This window comes from Ovis canadensis, chromosome 9 (assembly GCF_042477335.2).
Source record: "Ovis canadensis isolate MfBH-ARS-UI-01 breed Bighorn chromosome 9, ARS-UI_OviCan_v2, whole genome shotgun sequence".
Lineage (NCBI taxonomy): Eukaryota > Metazoa > Chordata > Mammalia > Artiodactyla > Bovidae > Ovis > Ovis canadensis.
This window is the reverse complement of record NC_091253.1, coordinates 32,234,819-32,251,791: the sequence shown is the minus strand read 5'-3', so window position 1 is coordinate 32,251,791 and position 16,973 is coordinate 32,234,819. Positions and strand designations below refer to the sequence as shown.

The window sequence follows — 16,973 nt, the reverse complement described above, 5'->3', positions numbered from 1 at the left end:
GATGCAGACATTCCATGTCAATCAGTTTGATGGTCACCATGCCAACCATCTAAAATGGCCCTTAGACGTGTGAAGAGAGTGAGACAATAACACTGCGGTGGAGTCATTTAGCTAATTAGCCCAAGCCTAACGGAAATCTTTCCCATCAACGTGTTTCAGAGAGCAGCGACATCTCCTAACAGGACGGCTTCTGCTTCATGCTGATACTTATACTGGAGGTCAGTGCACTCCAGCTTGGCTGCTTACTCTTTAGCTAGTCTTATGGCTACATGTGGTTTCAAACATCTAGAGGGGTGAAACTGGATGGTTCCGGAAATTCTGCCTCTTTGCATGTCAGAAATGTTGTAGCTTCCTGGTACTGATTTGTTTTCTGGATCCGGAATGCAAAGCATCAGACAAACACGTTTTGCAATAAAAGCAGACATCCCCCTCCCACTTGGATAAAGAGTCTCCTGAGTGCTTTCTACACAACACAGAGCACAGGCATCTTGGTCCCACTGTGTGTACTGCAGAGCAGTGTCAGCAGGAGGGGACCAGGGCCTGGAGAGAGTCAGCTGACTGAGATTTGAGTCCCAGCTCTCCTGGGGGATGATGGGGGCATCCCAGCCATTGCGCTTTACCTGGCCTGCAGTTTCTCATTTTTACAGGGAAAGTCCTGGACCAGATAATTTCCGTGTGCCCTCTTGACTCCAGGTCCTATTTGACTCGGACATCTTGTATGAGTGTCATAGGGAGGAATGTGAATTGGAACCTCCTCTTGAAGGCCCTGAACTTAACTCCTGCCCCGAGGGGCACCCCACTGCTGATACATTTTGTTATCTTTGGCTACATAAGTTGGGAACTATTTAATGTGCGTGTGTGTGTGCTTTCTCCCTGCCTATTCACAACTCATCCGAAATGTTACACTTGCCACCATCTTTGATAGATGAAGAAACTGGGGCATGAGGGTTGACGAGGACAGACCAAGTGAGGTCCCTCTGAGAGATTTCAGAAGGTTTTCCCAGCTTTTCCTTAATAAAATAATTTTGTAATTCTTAGTTTGGCAGATATGATGCTAGCTCATTCCTGCCCTCACATTTTAGCTCAAGAGGCAATCTCCTTGGTACATGATGCTTTTTTGTTGAGGGAACTATTTGCTTGCTGAAGAAAACAACTAATCATTGGAGTGTTTTACACAAAGGGGCGGTGATGTGAGAAGCAACGGAAATGACTTTCTCTGCTTACCAAACCAAAACCCAAAGCAGCCAACCACACAGACACACAGCACGGCTCATCCATAATTTCTCCCTGTACTGGTCCAGTCATGATTCAAAGTAAGAACAGCGGATAAATGTGTGTCCTAAAGAGGTTAGCGGTACCATTTTACATAGTGTAAAGTCATGCAAACCATGCTTGAAAGGAAGCGGCTTCATTGTGGTGACCGGGGGAGGTAAAAGGCCACGACAAGCCCCCGCCCAGGTGGGGCCACCACGCACATGCATGTGTTTAATGCAGCCCCCGGTGATCTCACCGGGATGTGGCGGGTGTGAGAGCAAGTGAGCTATACAAAGTTTGTCTACATTACAAGAAGGAGTCAGCCCACGACCCCTTTTTTAAGTGGGCTTGCCGGAAGGGGTCCATATCGAATCAGAAATGCCATCCCCCGTGGACGACAGAGGCATGGAGCCACTGGGCGTGAAGGGGTCGGTGTCCGTGTCCGTCTCACCCTCGGCCAGGTACCGTTTCTCCCTCATCCAGCTCGATCCCCCGCTCGGGCCAAACGCATAATCGTCTCTGTCCTGGGAGATGCTGAAGCCACTGGGCGAGCGTTCCAGCTCCTCGTGGTTGACTGACATCAGGGACAGGGGCGTGTCGCTGTCCCGGGTGATGCTGCGCCTTTGCCGGGGGGAGACTCGGTCCGAGCAGGGGCCGTGCAGTTCCGCTTGGGAGCGGTAGCTCCCTCGGGAGTCGAGAAGCGTCAAGATAGGCAGGACGGTGGGCCTTTCCATATAGGTGGTTGCATGACCCTTTCCAGAACTGGGTCCCCCTAGGGGCAGGTTCACAGGGTCGTGGGCAAAAAACCCATAGGGGCCGACTTTGTCGACGGGCACCTGGTGGAAGCTGTAGGGGGCATCGGGGGCGCCCGTCTCAGAATAGTTACAGATGATGGTTTTCAAGTCCGCATCCCTGTGGTCCTCTTTCTGCTCGGCCTCGGCGGGCGAGGAGGCCCCCTTGCTCGGGGAGAAGCCGGCGACGTGCACCTGGAGCCGTTCCATGTGCTGCAGATGCATATCCACCAGGAAATCCAGTTTCTTCCCCATGTCGTGAACCTGGAAAACACAAGGAATTGGGAATCACTGCTTTCTCTGGGCCAGTGGGTACTTGTTATTGGTGGTGAGGAAAAACCATAGTGTTTACTTTCCAGAAAGGAAAAGGGTTCTTGCGGTAAGTCATAATCATCATAACAGTTGACTGTTGTGTATCTCTTGATTTTGAGCTTTGTGCAGGGATGCATGCATGCGTGCTCAGTCGTTCAGTCATGTCCAGTTCTGTGCCAGGCTCTTCTGTCCAAGGGATTCTCCAGGCAAGAATACTGGAGCAGGTTGCCATTTCCTTCTCCAAGGGACCTTCCTGGCCCAGGGACTGAACCCACGTCTCCTACGTCTCTTGCATTGGCAGGCGGATTCTTTACCACTGTGCCACCTGGGAAGCCTGCACAGATTTCTGCTAATCTAAAAAAAGCAGGGTAAGGGCTTTCCAGAAACCTGGAAGCAGAGACATGGTGTGAGGATAAGTTTTACCCAAGGAGAAGATGGCCTTGCTGCTCCTGTTTGGATCCAGGAGGAGGAGTTCTTGATTTGTAAACATTCCCTTAAAGAAGCATCTATATTGTCTGCGCACATTCCCCCTACCTGGGGATATAAGCCCCATGGGTACAAGGGCAGTGGTTAGCAAGAATTCTGCTTCTCAGACCTAGAGATGCTCCCTAGGGGCCTTGGAGGCCAGTAGAAGGTATGCTGAGATCAGCTGCATCTACTTGCTTCTACCTACAAAACTGAGAACATATTGAAATCATCGTGCGTGCACAGACACAAGTGTACATGCACGTGTGCGTGGGATGTTCTTCTCTGACAGTTCACAACTCACCAGGAAGGACTGAAGGCAGGTCTACCATTTCCTCTTGTAGTTAACAACACGAAGCATAGAGCAAGGTCTTGGCTGAGTTGGTACTCAAGTCTTAATAACAACGAATCCTTCTCTAGCAGTTACTATGCACTCTAAAGTTATTTAATTTTTCATATTAATTTTCTTATTTAACTTACTTGATTTTCATAACAGCCCTATGAGGTGGATACTATTATTCTATTTTTCAGTTGAGGAAATAGAGGCACAGAGAGATGAAGTAACTCATCAAACGTCATAGAGTAGGTAAATGGAAGAGCTGAGATGACAAAGTAAAATTTAACAACAGAAAAAGATATTCTTGACATACTAAAAAAGGATAATTATTCAAATTTTCTCTTATCTCTTCTGCACAGATCCAGTTTTGGTTATGAATAAAATAAAAGGATTGATAGAAATCCTAAAGGAAATTGACAGTGCTGTTTATCTAGTACAGTTGGGTGTATTCTGTGTTTAGTTGCTAAGTCATGTCCAACTCTTTGTGACCCCATGGACTGTAGTCTACCTTGCCATGGGATTTCCCAGGCAAGAATACTGGATTGCGTTGCCATTTTCTTCTCCAGGGGACATTCCTGACCCAGGGATCAAACCTAGGCCTCCAGCATTGCAGGCAGATTTTTTTTACCAGGAAGGTGGGCTTCCCAGGTAAAGGTGGCCAAACAATGCTAAAATACAAGCCACTTTACTAAAGACATGAGAGGTGGACTTTCTGGGTGATGTGACTGAATGGGTTTCTTTCTGCCCTGAATGAACCCCACCCATAGCCTGCCCTCCTCCGGGCCCCTTCACATAGGTCACACACTGACCCAGATTTTCACAGAAGGAGGATTACGGATACAGAAAAATACAGAAAATGTGGGGAAGGGCACTAACGTTCCTTAAACACCATGAAGTTCATGATCATAGTAGCTACCATTTGTTGAGCATTTACTGTGTGCCAGCTACTATTCTAGGTATTTACAGGTATCAGTTGATTTAATCTTCAAAGCAACCTCACGAGATGTTAACATCCCCATTATACAGATGAAGAAGCTGAGGCTCAGAACGATTCATTCACTTGCAAGTGATCACCCAGCCAGTAAAGTGCTAAATCAATGATTTCATTTCCAGATCCCTTGATGAATGGTAGATACTCAAGTCTGTTATCTCCCTATGAAAAAAATGACATTTGAAAATAAATTCCACATACTTGTTTTTGGTGGGAGAAAGGAAGGACCTACCTGCCTTTCGACTTTCACAAACTTCCCCATCATGCTTTGGTCTTCAGTTTCTGATGTGGATGGTCTGGTTACATAGGGTTCATTCCTAGGAAAGAGCCCATAATGCTGTAAGATCATGACACCTATTTTTGCTCTGCAAGGTCACTTCAGCTAGGTGGGCCGTGGTCCCTGGAACTATCCTGCTTGTGCTCAGGCTTACAGAGTCTGGAAGAGCCCATGGAACTCTGCAGCCCACAGGCATTGGGAAAGGCCAGCGTTTCCAACCTTCACCAGGGATGTCTCATGCTTACCATGTTGACTGTAGGAAAATGTGAAGCTGACTATTAGGCTGTTCTCAGGAAGCTTTGTGTCAAGCTTAACTTAACACACCACTTAACTGTGCCCAGAGTGCTTGATTGCTCTAAATTATGTTCCTGGGCCTTTCCGTCTCAGACACTGGTTGACGATAGAGCGTGGTTGTCTCATCTCGGGAACCAATATTTCATCTGTTCCATTTAGCTAAGACTGGAAAACAGATGCAAAACCTGGAAAACGATGCCAAAGATGATATTCGTAGGGAACAGGATTGAGACATGTGCTGCGTTTGCTCCTTAGCCAACCACAGTTCATATCTGCCTAAATTCCGGTTAGTTTCAATATTGCCCTATGTAGACGAGAACTTTCAGGGAGTCTAGCTACTACTTGAAACCATTCATGCTTGGTACTTTCTAGGCAGTTGTTTTTTCTCTAGGCTACTTACTCCTTCTAGGTCCCTGGCCAGGTTTGAGTAAAACTGTTTCTTTTTTTTTTTTTCAATCTTTGGCTGTTTTGCACATCATGTAGGATCTTAGTTCCCTGATCAGGGATCGAACCTGCACCTTCTGCATTGGAAGTGTGGCGTGTTAACCACTGGACCACCAGGGAAATCCTAGAACAGTCTTGAATTAAATCAGATGTCAAAAACCAGCGGCCTCTGTGCTGAATCCAGCCCGCCAGTGCTTTCCTTGGCTTGCACAGGGTTTTAAACATTGGAGCCATTCAAAAATGGAGAACTGCCCATCAGATCTGAATATTCAGCTTTTCTTGAGAAACTAGAGTATCTGGAAACAGAGGATCTCCTTTCCTAAAATTAGCAAGAGCAGAACTGAGGTTCTTCAGGGCCCTGTGGTTCACCCCTTGCCAGTCTAGCCCCAGAACTGAAGCCAAGATTAGATGCTCTGTATGATATTTCTTACGCCTACCTCCCTTCACTCATTTATGTTATTGATACTTGCCTTGAAGATACTGGGGAATAAAGAAGTGTAAATGCAGGCAGTGGGCTTTCTAAAGGATCCTTGCTCATCACCTATAAAAGGACAATTTTCAGACAGTTTTTCAGGGAGAGCAGAGCTGCTCTGGGGCGGGACAGCTGACTTCCTTCTCAGTCTCTGGGGCTGATGAAAGTTAAAAAAAAAAAAGCCAAAAGAGCTGGCCAGGAGGAATGCCTTGGGCTCTGCTAACATGAAGTATTCTTTCGGTTCCAAAAAAAAACTCCCACAAGTCTCCTTTTATTTTCTAACTAGGAAACTGTCAGTTGCATTTTCAGTAGCCATACAAAGGAGTGTGGCTGCAAGGCTTTCATACAGAAATCTCTCAAACAGCCACAGGCTGGAATAGGCTGCAGGCTCTTTCTCTTCATCTTATTTGGGGGAATGGCAACCTCACCCCCATGGGAAAGGAACCCAGCTGAGACTTGGGCATAGGGACTTGGGCATAGGGACTTGGGCGTCGGGATGTGGTGCGGGCTTTGGACCCACACAGCCCATCAGTCAATGCCCCCGGGCCCCACCTGGGAGACTGCTGGGATGGGTAGGTGAAGGCGGCTCCTCTCTGAGACTTTTTATGTTTTGGAGTAGATGGAGGTCCAGGGGTGAAAATCATATCTATTCTGAAAGAGAGCACACAAAGAGGGGGGATTAAATGACAGAGAGCTTTGTATGAAAAGAGAGGAAAGCAATGTATTCTCTTTCTTCTGTCATCAGCTGTGAGTTTGGAATATAAAAGAAAAGAGCATAAAGAAAAGGGGGAAAGGAAGGGGTAAGGAGGAGAAAGAGAAAGAGAGAAAGAGGAAAAGAGAAAGACTTTCTAATCTTAATGCATCATCATTTTTTTTTTCCTTTTGGCCCAGTGTACCGAGAGCATCTCTCCATCGCAGAGGAGAGAGAGGCAACCGAACCCCTGAGGCAGGGTGACAGCTGCGTCCTGTTCCTTCTTACAGGAAATGTCAGGTGTGCTGCAGCAGGTCTGGTCTTCCAGCTTTCATTCCACCCAAAACCTCTAGTTCGGGAGGTCTTCCTGCTAAGCCCTAGGCTCTGTTTTCAGCCGTGCCCTCTCTCCCCTGCAGCTTGGCAGGCTCCTTCAGCTACTGGAGGGATGAATTCAATAGTAGCTCCTATAGCTGCCTCCCCACCCATCAATGTCACCCTGAGCACAACAGAAGGCAAATGCCATCCCCCACCTGGCACTGAGCTGCGGTGCTCAGTGCTCATGGAGACAGCCTGGGAGGATTATCACAGGCCCAGGACCGCAGTACTCAGAAGGAGCCATGCCTCTCTATGTCCTGCAAACCCAACTGCTCCTCCCCGACCCTGTGCATGAGTGCGTGCTAGGCCACTTGAGTTGTGTCCGACTCTTGGCAACCCTATGGACTGTAGCAGGCCTGGCTCCTTTATCCATGAGATTCTCCAGGCAAGAACACTGGAGTGGGTTGCCATGCCCTCCTCCAGGATATATGTACCTATAAGTATATAAATATGTATAAGTTTGTATATATTTCTGAGTATGCAGTTAGTAATCATATTATGCATATATATCCACTATATATCACATAACTTTTTATCTTACTATATAGACTGTAAAAATATCATTTGATGGTGGCGTAACTTTTTAATGAGACCAGGTACCATTCTTTTCTTAATCACTATTTATATAATGGAGATGTGTTACAGAGGATGGGAGTTTTGTACCCCGTCCTGGATCTGGTTTCACTTCCAGCTCTGCCACCTACTAGTTGGGTAGTTTGGGGCAAGATCATTGTCCTGTAAACCTTGGTCTTCTCATTAGTATATGGCAGCTCTAATGTAAAACCTTAGGGGGTTATAAGGGATTGGAGACATACATGTGAAGTGCCCAGGTGATCAACAAAAACGGTGATAATTATTAGCTAGGAATCAATGCTGTTTCCATATGTTCACTGTTACAACTAACACTTGATGAACTTTTAATTGAGTAAAAATTTATATTTGGAACTAGCCAACTGGACTCATTTTAGATAATCTGAATTTTGTTGGCATATACAAAGGATCAGAGTTAGGGACCAGTAAGACACATGCTTTTTCTCTCCCTGAGGCCTGATCAGACTGTTAATCTTGGCCATGTCAATTTCATAGAAATTCTCCCCAGCTCATTTGATCTCATGTTGGTTGGCCTTGATGTCTCTATTTGATGAGTATTTTTGTTCTTAACATTTCTCCCCTGCATTGAGGATGAGTGGATGCCTCTCGCCCTCAGTTCTGCAGTCTCCCTGGCCAATTCCTCAGCAGCCAGGAGGGCACCATCCTTCCAGGTGTGCTGTCTTACCTTGTCTGAAGGTACTTGATTCGGGAAAGCATGTCGAGATGTCCTGCAGAATACTGTTCAATCACATCCTTCACGTCATAAGGCCTCAAAGTCTCCTTGAATTTTTTTTTATAGAGACGGAATTGTAGAATTCTGCCAGGCAAAGTAGAGACATTTGTGCATCAGGAGTGGACAGTGAAGGAACTTATGATACAAGATGGACAAATTCTGGGGTGGGGGTGGAGGTGGGAATAAAAGAACCAAAAAGACACGACTTGATGAGAAGTCCCAGGTCCTGGTCCTCGTTCCACCTCTTAGAACCACACTGAGTCGGGCTGGCTGGTGTCTCTTCTTCATGACTATCCCTATTCACTCATATGAATAATAAGAAATTCATAGTTCTTTCATTATGACAATAAAAGCTAACATTTATTACACATTGGGCTTCCCTGGTGGCTCAGATGATAAAGAATCTGCCTGTAATACGTGAGACCTGGATTTTATTCTTGGGTCTGGAAGATCCCCTGGAGAAAGGAATGGCAACCCACTCCAGTATTTTTGCCTGGAGAATCCCAAGGACAGAGGAGCCTGCTGGGCTACAGTCCACAGAGTCTCAAAGAGCCTGACATGACTGAGCAACTAACACTTTCACTTTTCACTACATGCCAGACACTGGGATGAGTTAATTTTTAACAATTTGCTAATAAATCGATTCACAGATGATGGAACTGTGGCCGAGGGAGCTTCAGCCTCTTCCCAGGGCCATCTTGTTGATAATGTCAGAGTTTCCCTGAAACCCAGGGTTGTATGGGGACAAGGCTCGCGGTCCTAACAGCTGCGTCACACTGCTTCCTATTTGAGGACAGCTGACATATCTCTTCCTCAATAGCCTCCTTAATCCTTTGGCTTATGAGCTCCTGGAAGAGAAAAGCTAGCTTTGGTTCTTCAAGTTTTTTCAGGCTGTTAATAAGGTGGGGCACCCAGAACTTGGAATCCTCACCTCCATCTTCCTGGGAATCAATAAAGTCGCCTTAGGTGATTAATCTTCTTGAAATCTCCCTCACGAGGTCAACTCTTACTGAACATAGTGTCAATTTAAAACACCGAATCACAACCCAGTGATAAGAAACACAGTTACCCAGGTCCTCCCATCTCATACTTGTATAAGCTTTTTTTAATGGTGCATTCAAGACTCACTTTGTTTGTCACAGCCCATGACTTCAGCCTCTAAACACTATTTTGGTCTATCAATTGTACCATTCAAGTCACTATCCTTTCCAATTCTATGTCACTTTCTAAGCCTGCCCATTACACAGTTCTACCAAAGGTGGGTGTCAGGAACTATGGCTTGCAGCCAAGTCTGGCCCACTGCCTGTGTTCGAAAATAAGAGTTGTGTTGGAACACAGCCTCAGTGATTCGTTTATATACTGTCTATGGCTTCCTTTGCACTTCAAGATCAAAGTTAAACACGACAGAGACCTAGGGATCATAAAGGCTGACATATTTACTACATACCTGACTCTTCACAAAAAAACATCTGCCAACCTCTGAACTAAGGCATCAATGACAGTACTCCAAAGGACGCGGCAGAAGCCAGACCAGGAAGCATCTCAGCAGAGACCTCCTTCGAGCCCAACACAGATTCATTCATTGGTTTTCTTTGAATAAGATCATTCAACCAGTTAAGAATCCAGGAAGTTGTGTTTCTTATCCAGCCATACTTCTGGCACATTGTACAGTGATGTCATGAAGAACCATGTCAACAGCTTTGCTGAGGGCCACATATTATAAACTTTTGTGCTTCCTGCTCTATTAGACTAAAAATCTGAAAATACCATGACTAGTTCTTAGTGACTCTGACTTAGTTTCTAGAATTCACTACCATCACAGTGGAGTGCTTATAAACTCATATTCCAAAGTTTTCTTGAAGTAGTAACATATTTTCTTAATTTTCTTATGGCATTTCAAGCAAAATAGGAATAGTCAGGGTGAATTATAAGTCTCATCTGAAACAGACCAAAAAATCCTATAATTGATTATCATGTTGAAAATGCTAATTAAAAAGAACTAAATGAATGAAGACAGATGGGAGAAAAGCTATTTTGAGTCAGAAGCCTATAAAAGAAGAAAACTCATGTCAACATACCCTCCGTCGCCAAAAGCATTAAAATAAAGTAACACAACACTGTAAAGCAACCACGTGTGTGCTAAGTTTTCAGTCACGTCTGACTCTGCGACCCCGTGGACTGCAGCCCGCCGGACTCCTCTGTCCATGGGAGTCTCCAGGCAAGAACACTGGAGTGGGTTGTCATGCCCTTCTCCGGGGGATCTTCCTGACTCAGGGATCGAGCCCCTGTCTCCTGTGGCTCCTGCACTGGCAGGTGGGTTCTTCACCTCTGAGCCACCAGCGAAGCCCAAAGTAACCATACTCCCATAAGAATGTTTAAACATAAAATAAGTAGTGGCAAAGGCAGGCAAGAGGATCACCAGTGTCTCCAACCTGCTAATGACCTGCCAATGTCATCATCACTTTTCTTTAGGCAGCACCCTCCCGCTTAGAGTATTGAAGGTACTCTCTGAACTTGATCCAGGGGTTGAGAAATTTCCTGCCCACCTTCCCAAAGCCCAAGACCGCTTTACAAAGCCATGACCTGGAGGAGGAGAGCTGGGGCCTGGGAGGCTAAAATGGGAGGAGGTGCTTACCTGACGGCTCGGATGGCGGCCTTCAGGGTGGGGATCATGTCTTCGATGAGGAAGTCATTCCCGTAGCCCCTGTCTTCCGCTGTGGGGTCCCCCGTCCCGGCATCTGAGAGGGAGACGCCCATATCAGTGGCAGGCCACAGAGCCCTTCAAACTCAGCTTCCCAAGTCTCCATTTCCATTTCAGAACTCTCCCCGCCCCACCACGTGCTCTCCAGGGGTGACGTCGCTCAGACTTTCTCAGCGTCTCCCTCCCATAATCCAGAAGTCCGATAAGCGCCTGCAGTGTTGGACGGCTCCTGGGGGAGAGGGCGGGGAGGGCGGTGTGTGCTCCAGGGTTCCCAAGTGGCCCCTCTGGAGGCCGCCAAGGGCATGTACCCAGGTGTTGGTCGCACACCTGAGTTCAGACCCTGGCTCTGTCAGACTTTATCCTTGTGACCTCGGGCTGGAAGGTCACTTTCTGAGCCCTGATCATCCTCCCTTTTGGTAAGTGAAAGGGGCACTCGCTCCAACAGCCCCCACAAGACACTTTCCCCATATTTCTCCCCACCGCCTTGGGATGTGGAGGTCCCCAGGTGTCCAGACCACTCTGCCCCTGGCCCCCTCCATCCTTCAAGGTGACCTTCTTAGCAATGCGCTCATCACGGGGCCACCCTTAGGAACCATGCGGTGTGTCTCAAGGCTCCCCGTAGGGGTTGGCCAGGCACACGTGGTGACCCCGGCCCGGGGGGACAGCTAACGTGGGCTCTCTGCGCTCAGGGTGAGGGCAGGAACCTATCACAGCCCAGGGGCCGAGAATAAAACAAGCCAGAAGCGGGTTCAGGGCAGCAGGAGTGGGCTATTAGACTGCAGGATTCTTCCGCAGGGTAGGGAGGGAGGAGATGTGGAGAAGACAGGGTTAGGAAGGGGAAGGGGTTACCTTCAGAGCTCTGCCAGAAAGCGTATGCTTTCATGCGGAAGGCGGTGCGGAAACGCTCTTTATTGTTTGAGCCAACAGGCTTTGGTTCTTTAGAAGGACTTTCTTCTATGGCATCTACATTCAGAGGGGTAAATAGCTTTCCTTTAGTATTGCTACCACGAGGATTAGAAAGGCGAACCCGATCCAAGAGACCCAGCTTTTGGCTACAAAATAAGCAAAAGTGAACAATTTTCCTCCTTGAGTGCAGGCTTTCGTAATCTCCCGTCCCTCTCCATCAAGACGTATACATCCTCCTCCGCGCGGGAATAGGACCTGCGCCTCCGATGCTCAATCTGACTGAGCTGCCTGGAAAGGGATGCGGCTTGCTTCAGATGATAGCTCGGCAACTGACTAGCTAGTACATCTCCGGTGTGTTTCTCTGAATTTCAGTTTCCTCATATGCTTAAGTGCAGCTTAAATGAGATCCAGGATATAAAACGCCAGCTCCTGGTAGCAGGCAGCAAAGCTTTGGTCCTCGTCCACTCCCACCTCCCCTGCATCAGCAACTTCCTCAGCACCCCTCCATGGCGCCCAGATGGTGACCCACAGAGGCTAAGCCTTATCAAGTGTTCCTTAAACAGAACTGAATGACATAAATGACACAAAGCAGGTGCCTTAACCTGGTGTCCACAGACACCTCCCCCCGACCATGGACCGAGTTTTTTGGGGGTGGGATCCATGAGCTTGGATGGGAAAAGCACTGCATTTTAAATTTACTAATTAGATTTTCATTCACGAATCTCATACTGAAGTTTAGCATGTCTTTCAATTATGAATGTATGAATGAACCCCAGTAATACCCTCAATGCCCCAGCTGTATCCTCTGACTCTCTATAACAGAAATCACAGATCATCTTAAATCCTATTACCTTCATGTATTGCTATGCTCATCACTGCATCAAAATTACAGAATTATTCTACATGCCACTATATCACATCATTAGAGTCATCACAAAGAAGCACACGTATTGACTGCATCTCAAAAGTTTAAATATTTTGATAATTACATTTCAACATAATCAGCTTCTTTTGTAACTGTCTGCATTTTAGTCGTAAATTCAAAGTTGTTATTCTGAGAAAGGGTCAGGAACTTCAGCATACGGCTGAAAGTCTTCTAGGCATAAGAAGAAACCTAACAAATCCAACAGGAAGTTGCCCTGGGGCAAAAACCATCTCTGTGTCCTTGGGCAAATCTGTGACCTTCTCAAACTTCAATTACCTCATCTTTAAAATAGGGATAAGCATGTCCCACTTGACTTGGTTGCTATGGGATGCTGTTTGTCAAGGATTTGGCATAAAGCACAGCACACAGGTGCTCTATAAACAGCAATTTCTGCTTCCCCTTCTTAACCTCTGCCTCTCACCCGAGTGGACACAGGAATGATGTCCTTTTGTGCGGCACAGACCAGAAAGAGCCCTAGTGTGTGCCAAACATCGATACACTCAGCTCAGCTTCTTTCTCCTCATCACCCACATGGGACTTGGCACCCAGCAAGTGTGTGTGTACTTGTGGGAGAAGTGAGTGAATGAATGAATATGAATGTGGGTTGTCAAATCAGCTTTTCATCAGCCTGAGATAACTGAGTATTTCTAATGTCGATGTCTGGTTATGACGGTTACGTGCCTCATACCAGAAGCTGCTGCCGTCTTTGCGGCTTGGTGTAGTGAGGTGGTCCTGGCCTTGGGACTACAGAGGTGGGAACATCTCTTGTTGAGCGGGTGCCCTATGCTCTCTGAACACCTAGTCCTCATCGGTTAAGTGAGCCTAACCACACCTTGCTTAGCAGAGATCTGGGGACCACTGCACGTGATACTGTCCATGATGCTTCTTGCCTTCAGCTTGGCACAGAGAAGGCACTAAGAAATATTTGATTCATGAAAGAATGAGTGAATATATGGATGAGTCATTGTTACTCCCAACTCCTTCTGACTGTTCTCTGTCCCACAACACTGTTACATTAATAACCCACCCATCAGGATAAATTCAGATGGTTCCATCTTTCCTGAGCTGGTCCAGATTTTTCAGAGTGGCTTTCCTGACCAGCACTAAGTTACTGACTAATGGAGACAAAATCAGCATCTGGAGGCTAAAAATACAGAACAAGGCAGGAAATCACTGAAGACACACAGAAGGCTTTCCCAGCCATGAACTAAGAAGAGGGGGGTTAGGACAGTCACTGCTCAGCCTCCTGCTTCCTGGCCTCTGCCTACCTGTCTTTGCTATACCAAGCAGATCCATCATTCCGTCCTCATCAGACCCCTTGTCCATCCCCAAGTCCCCTCCTGCATGCCTTGGTGCACTCAGCCATGTCCTTTCTTCCCTTCTCAGCTGACCTCATTCCCATCAGCCCTTTAAAACTGCCCAAGTGTCCCTTCTTGGAAACTACTCCCCATATGCTTCTGAGACAAGCTGTGTTTGTCTCTGGGTTTAATACAGTGTCAAGGCTTTATACGTCCATGCCCGCCTGCTTGTGCAGTCCTGGAAAAGCAAGGATTCTGACTGCTTATCTCTGAAGCCATCCCACACCCCTGCTCAGTACCTCCTGATGTTCAGGGCTTTGGGGCAAAACTGACCTGGGGGGAAACGTCTTGAAAAAACAGGTGACCTAGGACACAGAACTCATGCTGTGTGGGTCCCAGCTTCCTCATGTGCACAAGAATGGGGATCAGCCCACATTACACACGGGTGCGTAAGGGTTAAATGAGGGAATGCACGTAAAGTGCTTAGCCTGCTGTCTGGGAGGCTGACGGATGGTCGCGAGATGCTTTCAATAAATGCTGGCTGTCATCATTATCTCGGTAAATAATCCTCTTCCCACAGAAACAGCAGAGGGCTAATGACATGTGTGAAAAGGATGGATAATATTTCCTAAGCCACAAAAAAAATAGTGTTTTTCTTTTTTTAAATGAACTGAGGTGAGTTGTCAGGAGATATATATATATATATACACAATTTTACGGTACTTCTTAATGGTAGTCTGAAACACTCACCACCGTCACTGAGTTTGACCACAGCAGGAGATAAGTATCAATATATGAGGAGCTTAATTCCAGAAAAACTAAGCGAGACAAAAGTAATGGCCATCACTCTGTCTGGATTTGAAATCTCAGCGTAGGTGCTGATTATTAGATAATGAAAGAGATTGCTTGGTCCTGTCTCTGTGAGGACTGAGAATTCACTTATCTGGCATTTAAATGCTTCACTTCTATCTCTTAACAGTCTCAGTTGCTTTGGCCATGTTCACTTAATACCTCATTGGTCACAGAGGTCAGTTTATGAGACGACTTCCGACAGCATTACGAATCCAGATGCATTGGGCACAGGTCAGAAATCTCGGCTCTGAGTTACTCACAGTCATAACACCTAAGAGGCTTATGGAATTCTTCCTCCAGCAAAGTGGGTGATCAGCTTACTTCTTAATTGTGTTGCCTGAAACCCAAGACCCTAAAGGATAATCAAATGCAAGGCCAAGTTTATCCCTGAAACTCAAAACCCATCTGGGCCCTTCTCTGTATGGATTTCTAGTGCATATTTCAGGCCTTGTATTTGAAGGCTTGCAGATTTTGCAAGAAAAGCTCTCTATGAAGCTGACATCAGATTTCCTTAGAAAGCTAAGGTCTCTGATTTGTTAAGGGCGGACAAACAATTTCCAAACATGAGTTGGGAAAACTGGAAATACAGACTAGAGACAGGAAAAATAACATCAAGGTTTTTCTTTCCTGGCAAGATTATACAGTCCTTGCCCTGGGCTCTTGCTCCAGGAACTCTTGTTAAGTTGCTAAGTCATGTCTGACTGTTTTCAACCCCATGGACTGCAGCACACCAGGCTTCCCTGTCCTTCACCATCTCCCAGAGCTTGCTCAAACTCATGTCCATTGAGTTTGATGATGCCATCCAACCATCTCGTTCTCTGTCATCCTCTTCTGCTCCTGCCTTCAATCTTTCCCAGCATCAGGGTCTTTCCCAGCATCCAGGCCCTTTGCATCAGTTGGCCAAACTACTGGAGCTTCAGCTTCAGCATCAGTTCTTCCAGTGAGTATTCAGGGTTGATTTCCTTTAGGATTGACTGGTTTGATCTCCTTTCTGTCCAGGGGACTTTCAAGAGTCTTCTCCAGCAGCACAGTTCAAAAGCATCAATTCTTCAGTGCCCAGCACTCTTTATGGTCCAACTCGCACATCGGCACATGACTACTGGAGAAACACAGCTTTGACTACACAGAATTTAAGTTGTGTTAAACTCTGTGCATTCCCCTATTTCATGCTTCCCAGCCTCAGCACAAGCTGTGACCTATGCCTAGGAAAACTTTCATCCTATCTTTTATCCAAATAACTGATTTTGTCTGAAACTTGGTCCAAGCAGCAGTCCCCAGGGACACTTCCACTTTTGGGCCAATGAGATAACCATTCTCTGTGCATTGTTTTGAGGCTTTTCTCAGCCATGGCACTTGGCCATCATAATGAAGTCTTCACCTTACAAGGGACTCTCTCACTATAGCAGTGGTTCTCAACCAGCGGTGATTTTGCCCCCAGGGGACTCTTGGTGAAGTCTGGAATCATATTTGATTGACATAACTTGGGGGGGGGGGGGTGGTGCTCCTGGCTTTCTAGTGTGTCAAGGCCAGGGATGTTGTTAAACTTCCTATAATGCACCCAGGGCAGCCCACACAACAAAGGCTTATCCCATCCAAAAGTCAATAGAGCTTCCATTAAGACATGAAAAGGGTAAGCTATTTGTTCAGAAACTGCCTTTGTCTAGTTATCCAGCACCTAACACAGTGCCTGGCACATAGTAAGCCCTTATAGCATCGTTATGATGTTGAGTGAAGGAAGGAAGAAATAATAACACTCGAGCTTCTGATTAACAAGATACACCCAACCTCAGCTGATAAAGGAACTGCTGTAGAGTGGAAAGAGTGCTGCCTCTGGAGGAAGAGAACTGAGTTCAAATAGCTGCTTTGTGGTTAATAGTTCAACTTGGGTAAGGCATTAATTCTGATTCAGTTTGTATCTTCACCTGTAAAACAGAGCTAATGTCACTTATTTACCCAACAAAAATGTGTTCTGCATCTTGAAAATGCTAGACTCTTGGTAACTTGCTGAGGTTACAGTAGTGACCAAAGCAGGTATGGTTTTCAGCCTCCAGTTAGCTTACAATAAGGTCAAGAAGTCACATGACAGGCAACCATACATATATTGCTAGAAATCTGACCAGCATCAATGAAAAAAAAAAAAAAAATGCTACCTGCTCTATCAGTTAACAAAGGATGTCGCCGCCATCAAATCATTACATTATAGCCACTCCAGATGGTGAGCCCTGAGGGAACTTAGGATAGAAACAGGATGCCTGCCATGAAGA

At 46.4% G+C, this 16,973-nt stretch overlaps 1 protein-coding gene across 1 annotated transcript in view; it reads right to left on the bottom strand.

The window, feature by feature from the left end:
- Positions 1-1,270: 1,270 nt before the first annotated feature.
- The window catches only part of KCNQ3 (potassium voltage-gated channel subfamily Q member 3), a 290,783-nt gene continuing 275,080 nt past the window's right edge, over positions 1,271-16,973 (bottom strand). Inside the window, exons 10-15 of the mRNA XM_069600947.1 lie at positions 11,578-11,780; positions 10,663-10,765; positions 7,980-8,111; positions 6,190-6,288; positions 4,383-4,467; positions 1,271-2,309 (exon numbers count right to left, since the gene is read on the bottom strand). Coding sequence (XP_069457048.1) covers positions 1,593-2,309; positions 4,383-4,467; positions 6,190-6,288; positions 7,980-8,111; positions 10,663-10,765; positions 11,578-11,780 — 1,339 coding nt within the window. The 3' untranslated portion in view covers positions 1,271-1,592. The remainder of the gene's footprint in view (positions 2,310-4,382; positions 4,468-6,189; positions 6,289-7,979; positions 8,112-10,662; positions 10,766-11,577; positions 11,781-16,973) is intronic.